At 42.1% G+C, this 16,190-nt stretch overlaps 1 protein-coding gene and 1 long non-coding RNA gene across 6 annotated transcripts; one reads left to right on the forward strand and one right to left on the reverse strand.

Annotated features, from left to right (window-relative positions):
• Positions 1 to 6,434: 6,434 nt before the first annotated feature.
• Positions 6,435 to 13,939, reverse strand: LOC139615101 (uncharacterized). 5 transcript variants are annotated; one of them, XR_011687225.1, is made up of 6 exons: positions 13,111 to 13,939; positions 12,653 to 12,700; positions 11,764 to 11,893; positions 11,451 to 11,537; positions 11,196 to 11,290; positions 6,435 to 7,025 (listed from the first exon to the last, which is right to left on the reverse strand). It is a non-coding gene; the product is annotated as an uncharacterized lncRNA (long non-coding RNA). The 5 variants fall into 5 exon arrangements; XR_011687226.1 differs by lacking the exon at positions 11,196 to 11,290 and having other exon boundaries at positions 6,435 to 7,169; positions 12,653 to 12,696; XR_011687227.1 differs by lacking the exon at positions 11,196 to 11,290.
• Positions 7,752 to 10,578, forward strand: uqcrfs1 (ubiquinol-cytochrome c reductase, Rieske iron-sulfur polypeptide 1). The gene is made up of 2 exons (XM_071472927.1): positions 7,752 to 8,043; positions 9,407 to 10,578. Exons 1-2 carry the CDS (start codon positions 7,767 to 7,769, stop codon positions 10,015 to 10,017), a joined length of 888 nt encoding a protein of 295 aa, XP_071329028.1. The 5' UTR covers positions 7,752 to 7,766; the 3' UTR covers positions 10,018 to 10,578.
• Positions 13,940 to 16,190: the final 2,251 nt, after the last annotated feature.

Genomic DNA, 16,190 nt, shown 5'->3' on the forward strand with positions numbered 1-16,190 from the left:
ACGATGATGATGATAATGATAAATACTAACGTGTAGCAGAATAGTAGAGTCAGGAAGTCAGAAATCTAGAGTTAGCTAGCATTAGCCACCAGAAGGTCATACCAGACCATCTTAGACTGTAGGAACACAACACCTGAGCATATCAAACCAAGCAAATGCTCATTGTCCTGTTTATGAATTTGCCTTTCAATTTGTCAGAGGGTTATTTCTTCTGTCAACAGTCAGAGTCTCACTTTGAAGCTGCACTAACCAACATTTTATATGTGAATGAATTTTAAATGTGTCATCTGAAAGTTGTCCCATGTTGTAGTGACAAACCCACAGAGAATCATCATCATCATCATCATCATCATCATCATCAACAACTTTACAAAGTTCCTCAGGCTGTATCCACATTCAATCTATATCACAACCATCTGTATCAGAAATAATCTCCATCCACACGAACACACCCGAAAACCCACATCACATGACATGTGTAAACAGGAAGCAGATCGTCTCATCTCAGTTGGTTAGTTCAAGTAAATTCGCTTAAGGAGGAACAGCAAAGACAGTTGTAGAGTTAAAATACAGAACTGAACTGAACAACAGCTGCTGCAAAGACAACAAAGTAACACTTTAATGCATTATCCATATTGTTTCACCAGTGGTAGTCGGGGCTGATAAGACCCAATCAGGAGCCACGTTGGATGTCCATGTCATCGTTTCCAAAGGTCTCTGTTTCTGTCTGTCCAGACTACAACACAATTCTACACACCATGACTTTCATCAGCTTCACACTGGATACAAACCCAATAACACCCACTAACATCTGGGGATCTGCATCCAGTTAACAGGTCTGAACGGCTCCATTTCTATCTGCAGTGATGGAAACATCACACCTGGTGTACACGCTAATTTTTAGACCTTTTCAGGTGCACCCATCTCAGCCTCAAACTCCATCCGTCTCCATTCAAGCAGCTCAAACATTGTTCAGTCAACGTTGAGTTTGAAGACACTGAAGTAAAAGTTTGCTTTCTACTGTTTACTGACCCAGTTTTCTGCTGGGGTCATGATGTCCAATGCTTTGGTGTTAAAAGGGCATCATGTATTTGTTTCATCATATATTAGTTTCATCATATATTTGTTGCATCATATATTTTTTTAGATTGATTTGAATGAGAGTTATATGTTACATGACATTAGGTAAATACTCATCACACAGCAGGTTCCAGTTAGAGGCCATTACCAGCAGAGAGAAAACAGCTCCTCTCCAGACATTTCAGTCCAGATCCTCTGCTAAGGATTAAAGAAAGGAAAGCTGTTATAGGAAAATTCCCATAAATCAAACTGGTCAGGTGGAGCTTCCTGGAACAAAAGCATCTTCATAGAAACACCGCACAGGATTAAAGGAGGAGGTCAGTATTTGTTGCAGAGCAGCTGGGTGCAGGGAGTGTGAGTTTGGTTCCATCAGGTCTGAACAGATACAAAAACATTTGTACAGGAGCAAACTCTTCTCCTTTAATTTGGTTCATACAAAATGCCTGAAGACACAATGTTTTTCTTTAAGGTACAACTTCGGTTTAACTTAAGAATAAATAAAGCTGCAGTCTGACACATGGTCAGTTTACGACAGGTGACAGGTGGAGCCACACACTTCCTCCTACACATCAATGAAATCAGCAACATTTCAATGAACTAATGACATCTCAACATTAACAGTACCCTGAGCCTGAGACACACACACACACACACACACATACACACACAAACACACATAATATACTGTAAATATATAATTAATAGATACACATATATTGGTCTTGGTGTTGTTTTAGTAAATTATATTTTGTTGCTATGGCAACAGTGTTTTTCAGAGTTCCAATAAAGTGGCTTTGATCCGAAGGACTTGACACCACACTGTGACATCACATTCTATGATGCACATTGAACTTTGAACACCTGTTTGTTTAGTCAGTAGTTTCACTGCCACCATGGACAGAAGCCCCAACAGGAATGCACAAACTAAACAAGAGAACAAATATGGCTGCCCAGCCAAAGAAACAACTGGATGCCACCATGAGTGACGCTAAAGACCTGAGTCATCAGGTGGAGTCCATGCAGGATGAAAAATTCAGTGAGCTGCTGAAGGAAACGCTCTTCTGAAGCAGCAGCTGAGGGACCCTGAGTTAAAGCTGCACATGTGTCACTGCAGACTGGCAGCTTCTCAGAGAAAGGTTCTACGGTCTGTTTATTCTCCAGGTTCTACAATCTGTTTATTTTACAAGTTCTACGGTCTGTTTATTCTCCAGGTTCTACAGTCTGTCCATTCTCCAGGTTCTACAGTCTGTTTGTTCTACTGGTTCTACAGACTGTTTATTCTCCAGGTTCTACAGTCTGTTTATTCTACAGGTTCTACAGTCTGTTTATTCTCCAGGTTCTACAGTCTGTTTATTCTCCAGGTTCTACAGACTGTTTTTTCTCCAGGTTCTACGGTCTACAGTCAGTTATTCTGCAGGTTCTACAGACTGTTTATTCTGCCAGTTCTGCAGTCTGTTTATTCTCCAGGTTTTACAGTCTGTTTATTACCCAGGTTCTACAGTCTGTTTATTCTCCAGTCCCTACGGTCTGTTTATTCTACAGGTTATACAGTCAGTTTATTCTCCAGGTTCTACAGACTGTTTATAACAGTTTATTCTACAGGTTCTACATTCTATTTATTCTCCAGGTTCTACAGTCTGTTTATTATCTAGGTTCCACAGTCTGTTTTTTTCTGCAGGTTCTACAGTCTGTTTATCCCCCAGGTTCAAACTGTAGAACAAACTGTCAGGATATTCTACCTCACTGCTGAAGTAGCTGCAAATTTTATTGATCTTTTACGTGATGATACTTCAAATGGTAAAACACAGACTCTAATGTGGGGCTCAAAACTGAAATCTGAGTCAAGGATAACTTTCACTGGATTACTCAGGTTTAGTGCCAGTATTTCTCTCTCTGAGCTTCAATGTCTAAGACCTGTATTCTGTCCCGATTGAGCTGGAGAAAATTCTCATCCACAACTTGAAATCCAAGACACAGTTAAAAAGGGCATCAATATAAAGCTTGTGTGTCATTACCATATCTGTGGATGTTGATGCTGTGCCTCCTGATGACATCTCCAATAGGCAGCAAGTCTCTCAGAGCTAGATCAAGTGAATGATTCATAATGTTTCATTTGATAGCCTGGTAATTATTTTATGAGTAATATTCATACTGGTTTAAGTAATCAGTTTGATGGTATTTCCCATCTTTGCTGTGCACAAGTTTTATGTGAAAGGAATTATAGGCCTGTCCCAAATATGAAAGATAAAATATAAAAGCCTGTGCTTAAATTTCTTCATAGCTCAAATACGTATCTGGGAAGTTTACCTACATACTATCCAACACCAGAACCCAGAACACAACCCCAACTGTAGGCTACCTGTAGGTTTCCTTTGAGGGTTGCCACCCGTCCCATATAATACAGGCTCGTATTGAATCAATATGGAACAGAATAATCTAACGTCAAATAAAACCAAACCAGTTAAAGTCTGAAGAGGATGGGAGAAGTTCATCAATGAGCAGTTGACTGATGAGCTCTGTGTGCTGAGAGGAAACACATGTTTACCTTTATACATCAAATTAACCACACAGTGAGGTGCACCGATGACTCACCTGGTAGAGCACAGGGTCTCAAAAGATTCTATTTAACCACAGCAGTCGGGGTTCAAGTCTGACAGAGGCCCTTTGCTACATCATCTGCTTTCCTCTTTGACACTAATTAAAAATCAGTAGAGCTGTGTTTGTTGTTCCTATTGATATTTCTGGGTTTTACTCACATGTAAAAGATGTTCAGCTTTAAGCAGCAACTGATTCCTACAGCTACAGAAAAACTGTGGCTAAGTGCTTCAGGATTTCCTCTGATCCAAGAGGACCATGATCCTGAAACACAGCATCAACACAACATTCACATCCTGTGGTGGAACCCTGTCCACTTCAGACCCCATCACCTCCACCAAAGTTTACTGCTGCAGCCTCAGATCTGTTTGTTTCAGCTGGACAGAGACTGAGTCCAGCAGACAGAGTCAGCAGCTGTCCCCGAGACAGGTGTCTCACATCAGTCCACACCCTCACCAATTAAACGACAGATGTGAAATCAGTTCATAGCAGAAGAAGACTGAGCTCCTCTCAGTCCTCTGAGGTCCTCCCAGTCCTCTCAGGTCCTCACAGTCCTCCCAGTCCTTCCAGTCCTCTGAGGTCCTCCCAATCCTCCCAGTGCTTTTCAGTCCTCTCATTCCCTCCAGTCCTCCCAGTCCTCAGGTCCTCACATTCCTCTCAGTCCTCAGGATCAGGATCATCAGGGTCATTAGGTTAATCAGGATCATCAGGTTAATCAGGATCAGGATCATCAGGATCATCAGGATCAGGATCATCAGGTTAATCAGGATCATCAGGGTCATCAAGGTTATCAAGATCAGGATCATCTGGACCAGGATCACCAGGATCACCAGGATCATCAGGATCATCAGGGTCATCAGGATCATCAGATCATCAGGGTCATCAAGGTTATCAAGATCAGGATCATCTGGACCAGGATCACCAGGATCATCAGGGTTATCAGGATCATCAGATCATTAGGTTCATCAGGATCAGGATCATTAGGATCAGGATCATAAGGACCATCGGGTCCTCACGATCCTCACGATCCCAGTTTTCCTGATCCTCATTAACCTGATCATCATGATCCTGATGATCTCCATGATCCTGATCTTGGTGAGCCTCATCCTGACGGTCCTGATCCTGATGACCCTGATGATCCTGATTATCATGATACTGATCCTGTTCTGCCCTGAAGATCCTGATGAACCTGATCCTGTGATCCTGATGATCCTGATGATCCTGATCCTGATGATCCTGATGATCCTTATCCTGATTAACCTAATGATCCTCAAGTCAGGTCTGACCTGACCCCGTAAAGAGCCTTGAGATAATGTAGGTTATGATTTGGTGCTATATAAATAAAACTGAATTGAATTGAATTGAATTGAACTGAATTGAATTGAATTGAATTGAATTGAGGTGACATAAGTGAATATTTATTTTGGATGTGATGAAATATCAAAATAGCAAAAAAGGTTCAAAATAAATAGTTAAATAGGTGATTTATATATAATTTAACTTCCTGTCCAGAGAAAGTGAAGATGTTTCTATTTAAATCAGAGGTTGTGTAACTCAGACTGAAGATGATGCTTTGTGGCTCTGACCTAGAAAAGCTCCAGGATGAATATGATTCTCATTATGTGTAGATGAATGGAAGTCCTCAGGGAGGGTGTGTGTGTGTGTGTGTGTGTGTGTGTGTGTGTGTGTGTGTGTGTGTGTGTATGTGAGTGTGTGTGTGTATATGTGTTCTATATGGATGTAATCGTTTTATGAGGAGTTAAGGAGCTGACAGTTGTGTGTTGTAATCTCTGTGTCTGTGGAGTCCAGCTGTCCCACAATCCTACAGTAGCAGGCTGACGGGTGACGGAGGTAGATGGGTGGATGTAGATGGGCGGCGGGTGCTGACAGGCGGATGCAGCTGCGGGGTTGGAGGTGAAGCTTTCAGCCCTTCAGTCTGATCCTGTTCTGCCCTGAAGATCCTGATGATCTTGATCCTGATGAACCTGATCCTGTGATCTCAGCACATCTTGTGAAAGGCTGTAGGATTTCCTTTCCACAGGATTAGACCTCAGCAGGATCAGTCGGGTGGGGGGGGGTTGTTGTTTATATTCTCCACACACATGTGCACAGACATAAATGTGTTTAATCCGTCCACTGACCCAACTGGACCTGGTACAGACGGTCTAACCATCTCTGGTGGGACTGACTCTCATCTAATTTCATTAGACACTCCGTTCTTTCAAAGAGACAAGCTCTGGCTCAGAGAGGAAGGGTTGGCCCTGCTGGTGTCTGGGAATGGTTTAGGATTTCCCCAGTCCACATGGCCTAGCTTGGAGGCTGTTCCTCTGGATCCAGATACCCTCAGAACACAATGAATGCTTGGAGGATTATTAGGAGGATCAGGACTCAGGAGTATTGTCTCTCTCTCTCTCCTCACTCATTTTTGTTTAAATGCGGATTTCACCTCAGTCTTGAGGACCACATGTTTGGTCTGGAAAGAGTATCTGTACTGTAGAGGACTATTTTGCTCACAGAAGGTTAACAGGTTAACCAGGTTAACAATGCCCTGTTCCCCCAGCAGAGATAATGGGAGGTGGACCTGGACATGAACTTCTGCAGTTGTTTGTCCACCAACACAGAGGCTCCAGATTAGATCAGTGCTGCAGAACAAATGAAGCTCTCTTTATTCTACATACATTGTAAGGCAGCATTATACATACACAAATTATAGATTATGTTGCATTTATGAAATTATAGAACGACAATAAAGAAAACTGTTGACATTTTATTAGTATTTTTTATTGGGTGATGTCATAACAAAGGAAAACACTAAACTCTTATGAATAGGAGAAAAAAATCCACAAGCATGTGTAAGCTTACTTTTAAATAAATTAACTATATGCAGGCCTATTTGAGTCCTCCCAATATTTGTGAAGAAGGAATAAAATAAAATGTAGCCTACTTTGAAATAAAAGAAACATAAAGCTGCAGCCTAATATCTTATAAAAAGTAAACATAAAAAAAAATCTGTCCATGCAAAATTAAACACTGTTTTCCTCTGAGACTTTTCTTTTTCTTCACAGTATCAACTCAGACTCCAAGATAAGAGGTGTTCCCTTTGAAAGATTATCCACTGCTCAACAAAAAAAATTATAATAATAAAAAAAAAAAAACGACCCCCTGTGCAAGGTTTCTGAGTCTGAGCGTATATGAAGGACAGAGATAAGTTTCCAACAGATTCATTTGAAGGGTATCTTGTCAAAGATGTTGCAGGATTCTCTTTTCATGGTTATGCAGTTTAGTTTTTGGTTGCAGATGATTATCAGTACTGGTCCTTTTTCAGAATACACAGCAGACCTCCACTGCACCTGTGGGCGATGGAGGACAGAGTGATTAGCATCCCCGGGAGCTTCTGGTGGAGGTACTGCAGGTCCTGCTTCATCACCGGGCCCAGCTCCTCCCCAATCTTCTCCATGTGGCTTAATAAATAATAATGTAGGTCACTAAAAAGCCTGTATAACCAGAGAAAATTAGTTTTGTGGGATGTACAGTTCTCTGTTGTGTCAACTAATGTCGTTGTGATGTCTGCAGATTAATGACCAGGACGGTAAACAGTGTTTTAGAAACTGAGCAATAAAAAATATGACCGAGGATCTAATTCCATAAGAAATCAACCTCTCTCTCTCTTTCTTGCTTTTTTTTAACCTATTAGGAAAACTGTACAGTAACAAACAATATGTCTGAACATATGTCATGGGTTATATGGTAAATAAAAGAGAAAACGATAATAAGAAAAAATAAACCCAAAAGGTTCAGCAGGTCAAAGACCAAACAGTTCACATGTACTGAGTCTTTAAGGCCTCATAGAGCTGAATATTTTGTTGACACTTTAAAATAAAGGGCATCTGTTAATAAATTTAAAAATAAGAAAACTCTGTTTTTCCTTCTGAATTACAGACATCAGCATCGATGTACTAAACAAAAAACAAACAAAGAATAACAGACTGTGACAACATTTTATTCCCACATATAATATAATATAATATAATTTTTTTTAATGATTTCATGGCGGAAAATGCGTCACGCGTCACATGCTATCATGCTACGTAATGACGCACTCGGTACGTCACGTCGTTGCGTGTTGTGTCCAGGCATACAAGGTCATCGTAACAGACATGATGTCCTTAGCTGCACGGTCGGGGGCTTTTTCCCCCTACATGCAGGCCACTGCCTTCGCAGTCGCTGGGCCCCTGAAGGCCCTGGTACCTGGGGTCGTCATGAAGGGAGAGAAGATCCTATTGAACCCGAAGAAACAGTTCCTGTGCCGCGAGTCGCTGAGCGGTCAAAGCCCAAAGACGGGGCCTGCGGTGACGGTTAGCATCAACGGTGAGTGTGTCGCCGGCTGCTAGCGTTAGATTTAGCTTAGCCGGCTAAGTCACCTCAGAGGTGGAATATGTGCAACTAAGCCCGGCGTCTAGGATCTGGGCCCGGTCCAGAACTCTTTAGGTACTGAGCTGGCCCAGTTGTTAGCCTGGGTGGCTAAGAAGCGACCTACTCCTCAGGTCAGCTTAATGTTAGCCCGAGGACAGACTGCGTCCAGCCACCCATCAGCTGGCGTCCCGGTGTCGTCCTGTGACCAGTTAGAAACCGTGCTGGAGGAAAACACCACCGTGGACAGAACAAACCAGCTCGTCAGAACTTATACTGTGAGAGTGAGGCTATCAGAGTATTTAATCAGACCAGTCTGAAGCGATCTGGACACAATCTGTATCAGATATTGATCTGTGTCAAATATTAGTCTGTGTCAGATATTACTCTGTGTCCGATGTTAATCTACTGGTGCTGGTCATATAATTAGAATATCATGAAAAAGTTGATTTATTTCAGTAATTCCATTCAAAAAGTGAAACTTGTATAATGCATACATTCATTCCACACAGACTGATATATTTCAAGTGTTTATTTCTTTTAATTTTGATAATTATAACTGACAACTAATGAAAACCACAAATTCAGTATCTCAGAAAATTAGAATATTGTGAAAAGGTTCAATATTGAAGACACCTGGTGCCACACTCTAATCAGCTAATTAACTCAAAACACCCGCAAAGGCCTTTAAATGGTCTCTCAGTCTAGTTCTGTAGCTACACAATCATGGGGAAGACGGCTGACTTGACAGTTGTCCAAAAGACAACCATTGACACCTTGCACAAGGAGGGCAAGACACAAAAGGTCATTGCTAAAGAGGCTGGCTGTTCACAGGGCTCTGTGTCCAAGCACATTAATAGAGAGGCGAAGGGAAGGAAAACATGGTAGAAAAACGTGTACAAGCAACAGGGATAACCGCACCCTGGAGAGGATTGTGAAACAAAACCCATTCAAAAATGTGGGGGAGATTAAATAAATAAGTAAAAACTATGATTAAAAAACAAGCAGTCATTAGAACAATCGATACTTTCTAATACTGATTCATGGGTATAATATTTAATAATATAGGTCACTAAAAAGGGTCAGAATCCTCCTTTTTCAAACCAGTATAACCAGAGTAAATTAGTTTTGTGGGATGTACAGTTCTCTGTTGTGTCAGCTAATGTCATTGTGCTGTTTCCAGATTTATGACCAGGACGGTAAACTGACTCAGCCACAGAGCAGTCGGCTCATGTGTGTGTTAGCCTCTGTGCGTGTTAGCCTGGGTGTGTGTTAGCCGTTAGTCAGCACTAACTGATGCTCTCCTTCCTCTGGTCTGCAGGCTGTGCAGGAGTCAGGTTTGCCCACACAGACATCAGGATACCAGACTTCTCTGACTATAGGCGTTCAGAGGTGCTCGACCCCAGCAAGTCGTCCCAGGACAGCAGCGAGGGCAGAAGAGCCTTCTCCTACCTGGTCACCGGGGCCACAACCGTGGTGGGCGTCTACGCCGCCAAGACGGTGGTCACTCAGTTTGTTTCGTCCATGAGCGCCTCGGCTGATGTCCTGGCCCTGTCCAAGATCGAAATCAAGCTGAGTGACATCCCAGAAGGCAAGAACATGACCTTCAAGTGGAGAGGCAAGCCGCTGTTTGTCCGCCACCGCACAGAGAAGGAGATCAGCACAGAAGCTGCCGTGAACATCGGAGAGCTGCGAGACCCTCAGCATGACAAGGACCGGGTCATCAACCCCAGCTGGGTCATCGTCCTGGGGGTGTGCACACATCTGGGCTGCGTGCCCATCGCCAACGCCGGAGACTATGGAGGATACTACTGCCCCTGCCACGGCTCGCACTATGATGCCTCGGGCCGCATCAGGAAGGGTCCTGCCCCCCTCAACCTGGAGGTCCCCTACTACGAGTTTCCAGATGAGGACACGGTGGTGGTGGGTTAGACAACCCCCGTCAGACTGAGATCACATTGTACAACAGCTTTCGCTCAGCAGCAGCAGATATGTGTGTGATGGAGGAAATGTTGATACTGTTCATGTCTCACTGCTTCACAGCTGCTTCCTACATGAACCAACACTGATGAGCCAGAGCATCATGAGCACCATGGTGCATCTCAGGCCCCTGCTGACCAGGAGCAGCCTAGTGGTCTGACCATAATGTGTCCCAGAAATCGCTTTGGCGTTGTTACAAGACGAGCAGCGTCATCATGCTCTGGCTCATCAGTGAAACTGTAACTTCATCGCACAGTGTTGAACATGAAGCTTTGTCATGTTCATTCAACCATGTCACATCATGGAAGGAGCAGCAGCTGCTGATTTAAATGATGAGTGTTAAAACATGTGAAGTCATCACAGCCTGATGAGTCCTCTGTTCCCCTTAATACAATGTAAACAGTAAAAACACCTGTGTATCTTTATTAAGTTATAGCTCCTCCAATCAGCCAGGATCAAATGTTGCATTCAGGTGCAGTTAATAAAGGTTTCTATTTTATTTGACAGCCTGCACTCAGCGTTCAGCCTTTTACTTCAAACAGTGACTTCAATGCCTGTTGACACATCACAACAGTATGACATCATCACATCACCACAGCATCATGTGAAGTGACATCTGTGTCAACCAGCAGCAGTTGGACCCAAGGTTCAGAGGTCTGGACCATGAGGCAGGTACAACAAACCCAGGTTACCTTTACATATCTGGTTTAATTGAACCCAGCATTGTCCTGATTACCTGGACTATGAAGCTCGTTATCACCTGGTTCAGTTAATTCTGGTTTCCCTGTCCAGGTACAAGCTTGTTCATGTGAAACAGGTGCAGTTTTAATAATGAATGACATCATCAGAAACATGAATAAAGTATTAATATGATCTGAGAGGAAACTGTGACACCTGCAGGTAAATTCAGTCATAGTGACGTCAACAAGTGAAAAAAATTCTACTGAACTTTATCTGTCACTTTATTTTGAACTCTTTGGCACTGTCAGGATCCTGTAGAGATGACTTAGTTTCTCCAGTGATTTCATTGGTCAGTAGTTTTGATCTGAGTTCAACATTAGTTGCCATGGTGATTTATCCTGATAACAAGACATCCACCAATGTAGAACTGAAAACCAACTTGAAATTACCTGGATGACCTCAGATCCTGGTTCAATGCAGACCTCAGTCTCTGGTTTGGTTCTGTCCCACCAGAGACAGAACTTACTCACACCTGTCACCTGTACTACATGGTTCAGACACATGGGACAAAATGAGCTCAAGGTTTCTGACCCTGAGTGTTAAACCTGCAATGTTGTGAACACACACATATGTACAGACCACTGTCACTGCTCAGTCATTATGACTGTGTTACTGTGTTTAAAGGGATACAAACACAAACTCACTTTTTGTTCTACTTTGTGTGCATTGGTAATTTCCTCTCATCTTCATCATCATAATCTATAGTGTGGAGCAGATAAAGAGCAGCCGAACTGTGTGATGAAGACAAACAGCTGGTTAACAGACATCTTCATGTTCATTTTGTTCAGATTCAGGTTATTTACATCAACATCATCATCATCATCATCATCATCAGAGTTCAAACTAATTCACAGTGAGAATATGACTGAAGCACAAATAGGAGCAGAGCCTGACACACTGGCTCACACACCTCCACCTCCAACTCAACTGTGCAGTCACCTGAGGTCAGGTTCTTACCTTGATGGGAGAAAATCTATTTCAGAAAGCTTTTAGAGCAGGTGTGAGAGTCTCACTTGCTCCTCAGATCCACACCACCGCCTCAGGCTACAAGCTGCTCTTCACACCACCGTCTAAATGGAAAATGCTTCTGCACACACAAATACACACACACCACACACACAGTATGGCGTTAAAAGAACCTGCACCATTTATGACATGTCTCCTGCAGAAACACCATCACTCTCATGAACAGGTCCTGAGGTGAACTGCTAACACAGCTCAGGGACCAGGACTCAGGTCGACTGTCTGAATTATGGATGAGTCAACGTAGGGCTCTATTCACCTGAAAATTAACATCTCTCTACGGTCCTGCCTGGCTGCTTGTGTCAGGTCTCAGGTTAGGATGAGGACACACCTTCATTCTACTGTTCACTACTTATTCAGAGCTCTGGTGGTAAAACCTAGAAATGATAATAATCATATGCAGCTGCATTTAAATTGTATCCTGAGCCTCCAGTCATTCAGTTGACAACATTTAGCTTTACCACCATCATGAACAAACCTCATCATACTGATGAGAGCAGGGTGAGCAGGGCCAAGCGCTCACATGGTTTTGCAGTGAGGACGCTCCTCACCTGAATCCACAGTGACAGCTTCCCTCCGAGGCAGAGGACTGTGAACCCTCACTGGCCTTTTTTCTGACATTTTTTTGGTCCTGTCATCTCTGGCAGTATCAATCCTCTACCCTGTCATGTTCTGCTGTCTGACTTTCACAATGGGGCACTGGTGAGTGGGTTTTTCCCAAGATGTTTGCAGAGTCTATTTTTAATCCAGAAGGCTGCAGTGTGCTGCTGATGTTCACCCTCTCACATGCTGCTCACAGCATCATATAAATAACCTGTTGTACCTGTAGTCCAGCTCTGGTTTCCTCCTCCACCATCTCTGCAGATTCTGTCTGAGCAAAAAGTCAAAGATGAGATAATTTGCACAGTTTGATATGCAAGACAATGAGGGCAAATGACCTGACTGAACACAGGTGTGCAGCAGACCACACCCACATACAGTTTTGGACTCCCAGACAGGCAAGACAGAGAGATGTGATGTTTTAATAGTGTGAAGCTCTACAGGTGATGATGATGTTCCACCTTCATCTACCTCTGAACCAGTCTGTTTCTCTGAAGGTTCTGATCCTTCTGTCTGCATCCACTTTATCTGTTTTGACAAGTTCTGAAAGTTTGTCGTGTTATTACCTGGTTAAGATTAACCAGGTAATGTAGATATATGTAGATGTTCATGTAGATATATGAATCACTGTGATGTTACTTCCATGTGAAGACATACTGTTATTGTGGGTTAGAGTCTCACCTGGTTCCTTCTGAATCTGCTTTAACTGCAGGTAAACATGCTCCAGTCCATTGTTAATCTGAATTCTTCCACTGAACCACTTTAATGATTTATCAGTGAAGTAAACTCTTGGTATCAGAGTGTCTGTTTCTCATAAACCAACTTCAGAGGAAATTAACCTGAACTAGTTTAGACCTAAGTCCACTGATCAACACACTGATCTGTGTATCTAATGGGTGTGGTTTTCACGTGTGATGTGAGGTGAATTGCATGTAAATGGGCTGATGATGTACAGGTGTGACCTCCACTCTGCGGTTACTTAACTGGCCTCACACACACTGGAGTCAGTCAGTTGTTTGTCTCTTCTTGTGTGCAGCGTGGGGTGGAGGTCTAGGTCAGTATCAGAGAAGACTGCAGACCTGCCAGCAATCAGTGACTGACAGCAACACAACAGACCACAACGGAGTCTTAGCTCCTTTGGCTGCAGCTGTCTTAGCTTTATTTACTTGTCCCTTTAATACAAGTCATTCAACAAAGCATTGAGGTTTAATTTAAAGTATACAGTCTGTTGTCTTTGCCCTTTTACACCGTCTGGTTGATTCTGGAGATCAAACAACAAAAAGTCAGATACGTTAACCATAACTGAGAAGGAAAAGGATGAAACAACAACAACATAACACTGTTCATACCTGAACCTGGACCTCCAGTCTGAGATCTGGTCCAGCCCAGTTCCATTCTCTACCATCCATCTTGCTCTCCGTGTTCATTTAATGTGGTGTTTGTGTAAAAGCCACTAGATGTCAGTATTAGAGAATATGTGGTCACCTGTTGAGTCTTGAACAGACTGGAGGAAAAAGAAAGGGTTTGGGTTCTGTGATTGATGTTAGTGTAAACTGCTGAAGAGCTTTTCTGATGACTGGTGAGAGGGTTAGTGTAGACAAACTGTGGTGTGAATTATATTTTATATTGTGAATATTATTTTAAAAAGTTCAATTTAACTTGTGTGCATTCATTCAGACTGTGGATCAGGACGTTTCCTGTTAAATGCCATGTTTGTGTATAGAAAGAGAATGTGACTGGATGAAAACACATAGTTTTGTCTGTTGTTGACCTTGTGGACAGGAGTGAGAACCTTTATTTCAATTCAATTCAATTTCATTTGCTTGGGCTAAGGGGAGGGGAGAGAGAGAGAGTAGAGCGAGGATCACACCTGAACCACTGACACAGGCTACTTTAAACTAACAGATCCTTGAACTTAGATGTCACTTAAACCTGCTCACAAAGTTTTACAGCCTGCAGCCATGTCCAGACAGTATCTGACATATGATATTTGGTAACTAACACACACACACACACACACACAAACACACACACACACAGATAATAGTGTTTATCCCCTCCACACACACACAGCTCTTCCTGTGGATTTCATTCTCTGCATTGTAAATAATTAATTCATCCAAAAAGAGAGAGAGTCATTTATATATGTGCCACACAGAGCAGCGCAGTGATTTATTACAGCTGCTCGGTAATTGCACATGATAAAAGGTTGTTTACACATTTCGTCGTTTCCTTTTGGCCCCAGAGCCTTGTTTTCAGGCCTGATATTTTTCATCCTGAACTCAAATTAAATGTTGACAGTAGAAACTGAAGTTTGACCTTAGAGTGAGAGACGCTCTAGTTACAGCAGGTGTGTGTGTGTGTGTGTGTGTGTGTGTGTGTGTGTGAAATAAAAAATCTGATCTGAAGAAGCAGGGAGGCTCTGACTGCGTTTGTCTGCACCAGTGCTGATTGTGTTGATGGAGTTTGTTACAACACCAACAACCTTGTCTCTGAAGCTGAGACACTGATCACACAAAACTGAGGTCAGTAAAAGAAAATGGACTGAAGCCCTGAAGCTGGGATGAAAACCACAAACCTGCAGAGACACCACACAGAAACTTAGCTCATACTGACATGTCAAGGCACTAATGGAACGTTGTGTATTAGCATCTCACACAATGAAAGGAGGTTTAGCCTCACTTAGTTTTGAGAGTTAAACATGTTCTCCATGCTGGGTCCATGTGAGCTCAGTGTGATAAATCTGATTTAACTGTATTATATTGAACTGTACAGTGTCTAAAGTAAAAGATTATTACTATTAAGATTATCATTGAACTTTACAGTTTATATTGTAAAATATTATTGAACTGTAGCATTTATAATGTAAAATTTTATTATTAAACTGTACAGTTTATAATATAAAAGATTATTATTGAACTGTACAGTGTCTAAAGTAAAATATTATTATTGAACTGTACAGTTTATAATGTAAAACCTTATTATTTAACTTTACAGTTTTTAATTTAAAATTGTATTATTGAACTAGATCTTGAATCACCCATCATCCAGCGCAGGCCTGTGTGAATCACTCCCCTACAAAACTTATTATATGGATGTCAACACTTCAAATAAAACACAGGAGAAGAGTAAACCTTTAAATTGTCAGACTTTATCATTGTGTCTGTGACCACGTCGCTTATGAATGATAGAAACCTGCTGTCAGTTCACCAAAATACCAAGACAACTGACAGGAGTTAAATTCAATTCAATTCAATTCAATTTTATTTGTATAGTGCCAAAACATAATATACATTATCTCCACGCACCTTACAGGGTAAGGCTGAGACCTTACTTTGTTATAGAGAAAAACCCAACAGTTCCCACCAAGAGCAAACACTTGACAACAGGGGAGGAGGAAAAACTCCCTTTTAACAGGAAGAAACCTCTAACACAGGCATGTCCAAAGTCCAGCCCGCGGGCCAAATGCGGCCCGTGTTCAAAGTCCCACTGGCCCACAGCCTCCGTCGTAAAATCAATAATATGCGGCTCGCCAGCATGAAAAAAATACAAAACAAAAAAATATATGTGTAGCACCGATATCACACCACTTACTGCGCCACTGGACCAGTTCTAGGTTCTAAGGAGTGGGGAGCAAGGGTAATTACACCGGAGACCGTTGCTTTAAATTCAGAATGCAAAACACACATATAAAATACAGTACACAAAACAAAAAAAATACCCTGCAGGTTCCTAATATTGAGGTAAGTATTATTATGAAA

This window comes from Trachinotus anak, unplaced genomic scaffold, assembly GCF_046630095.1.
Source record: "Trachinotus anak isolate AG129_WGS33_773 ecotype Australia unplaced genomic scaffold, CSIRO_AGI_Tana_v1 ptg000042l, whole genome shotgun sequence".
Lineage (NCBI taxonomy): Eukaryota > Metazoa > Chordata > Actinopteri > Carangiformes > Carangidae > Trachinotus > Trachinotus anak.

Bases quoted from the DNA above. Each gene is read 5' to 3' on its own strand.
- uqcrfs1 (XM_071472927.1), top strand. From the start codon at position 7,767: ATGACGCACTCGGTACGTCACGTCGTTGCGTGTTGTGTCCAGGCATAC. The intron at 8,044-9,406 runs GTGAGTGTGTCG...TCTGGTCTGCAG, and splicing joins GGTGACGGTTAGCATCAACG to GCTGTGCAGGAGTCAGGTTT.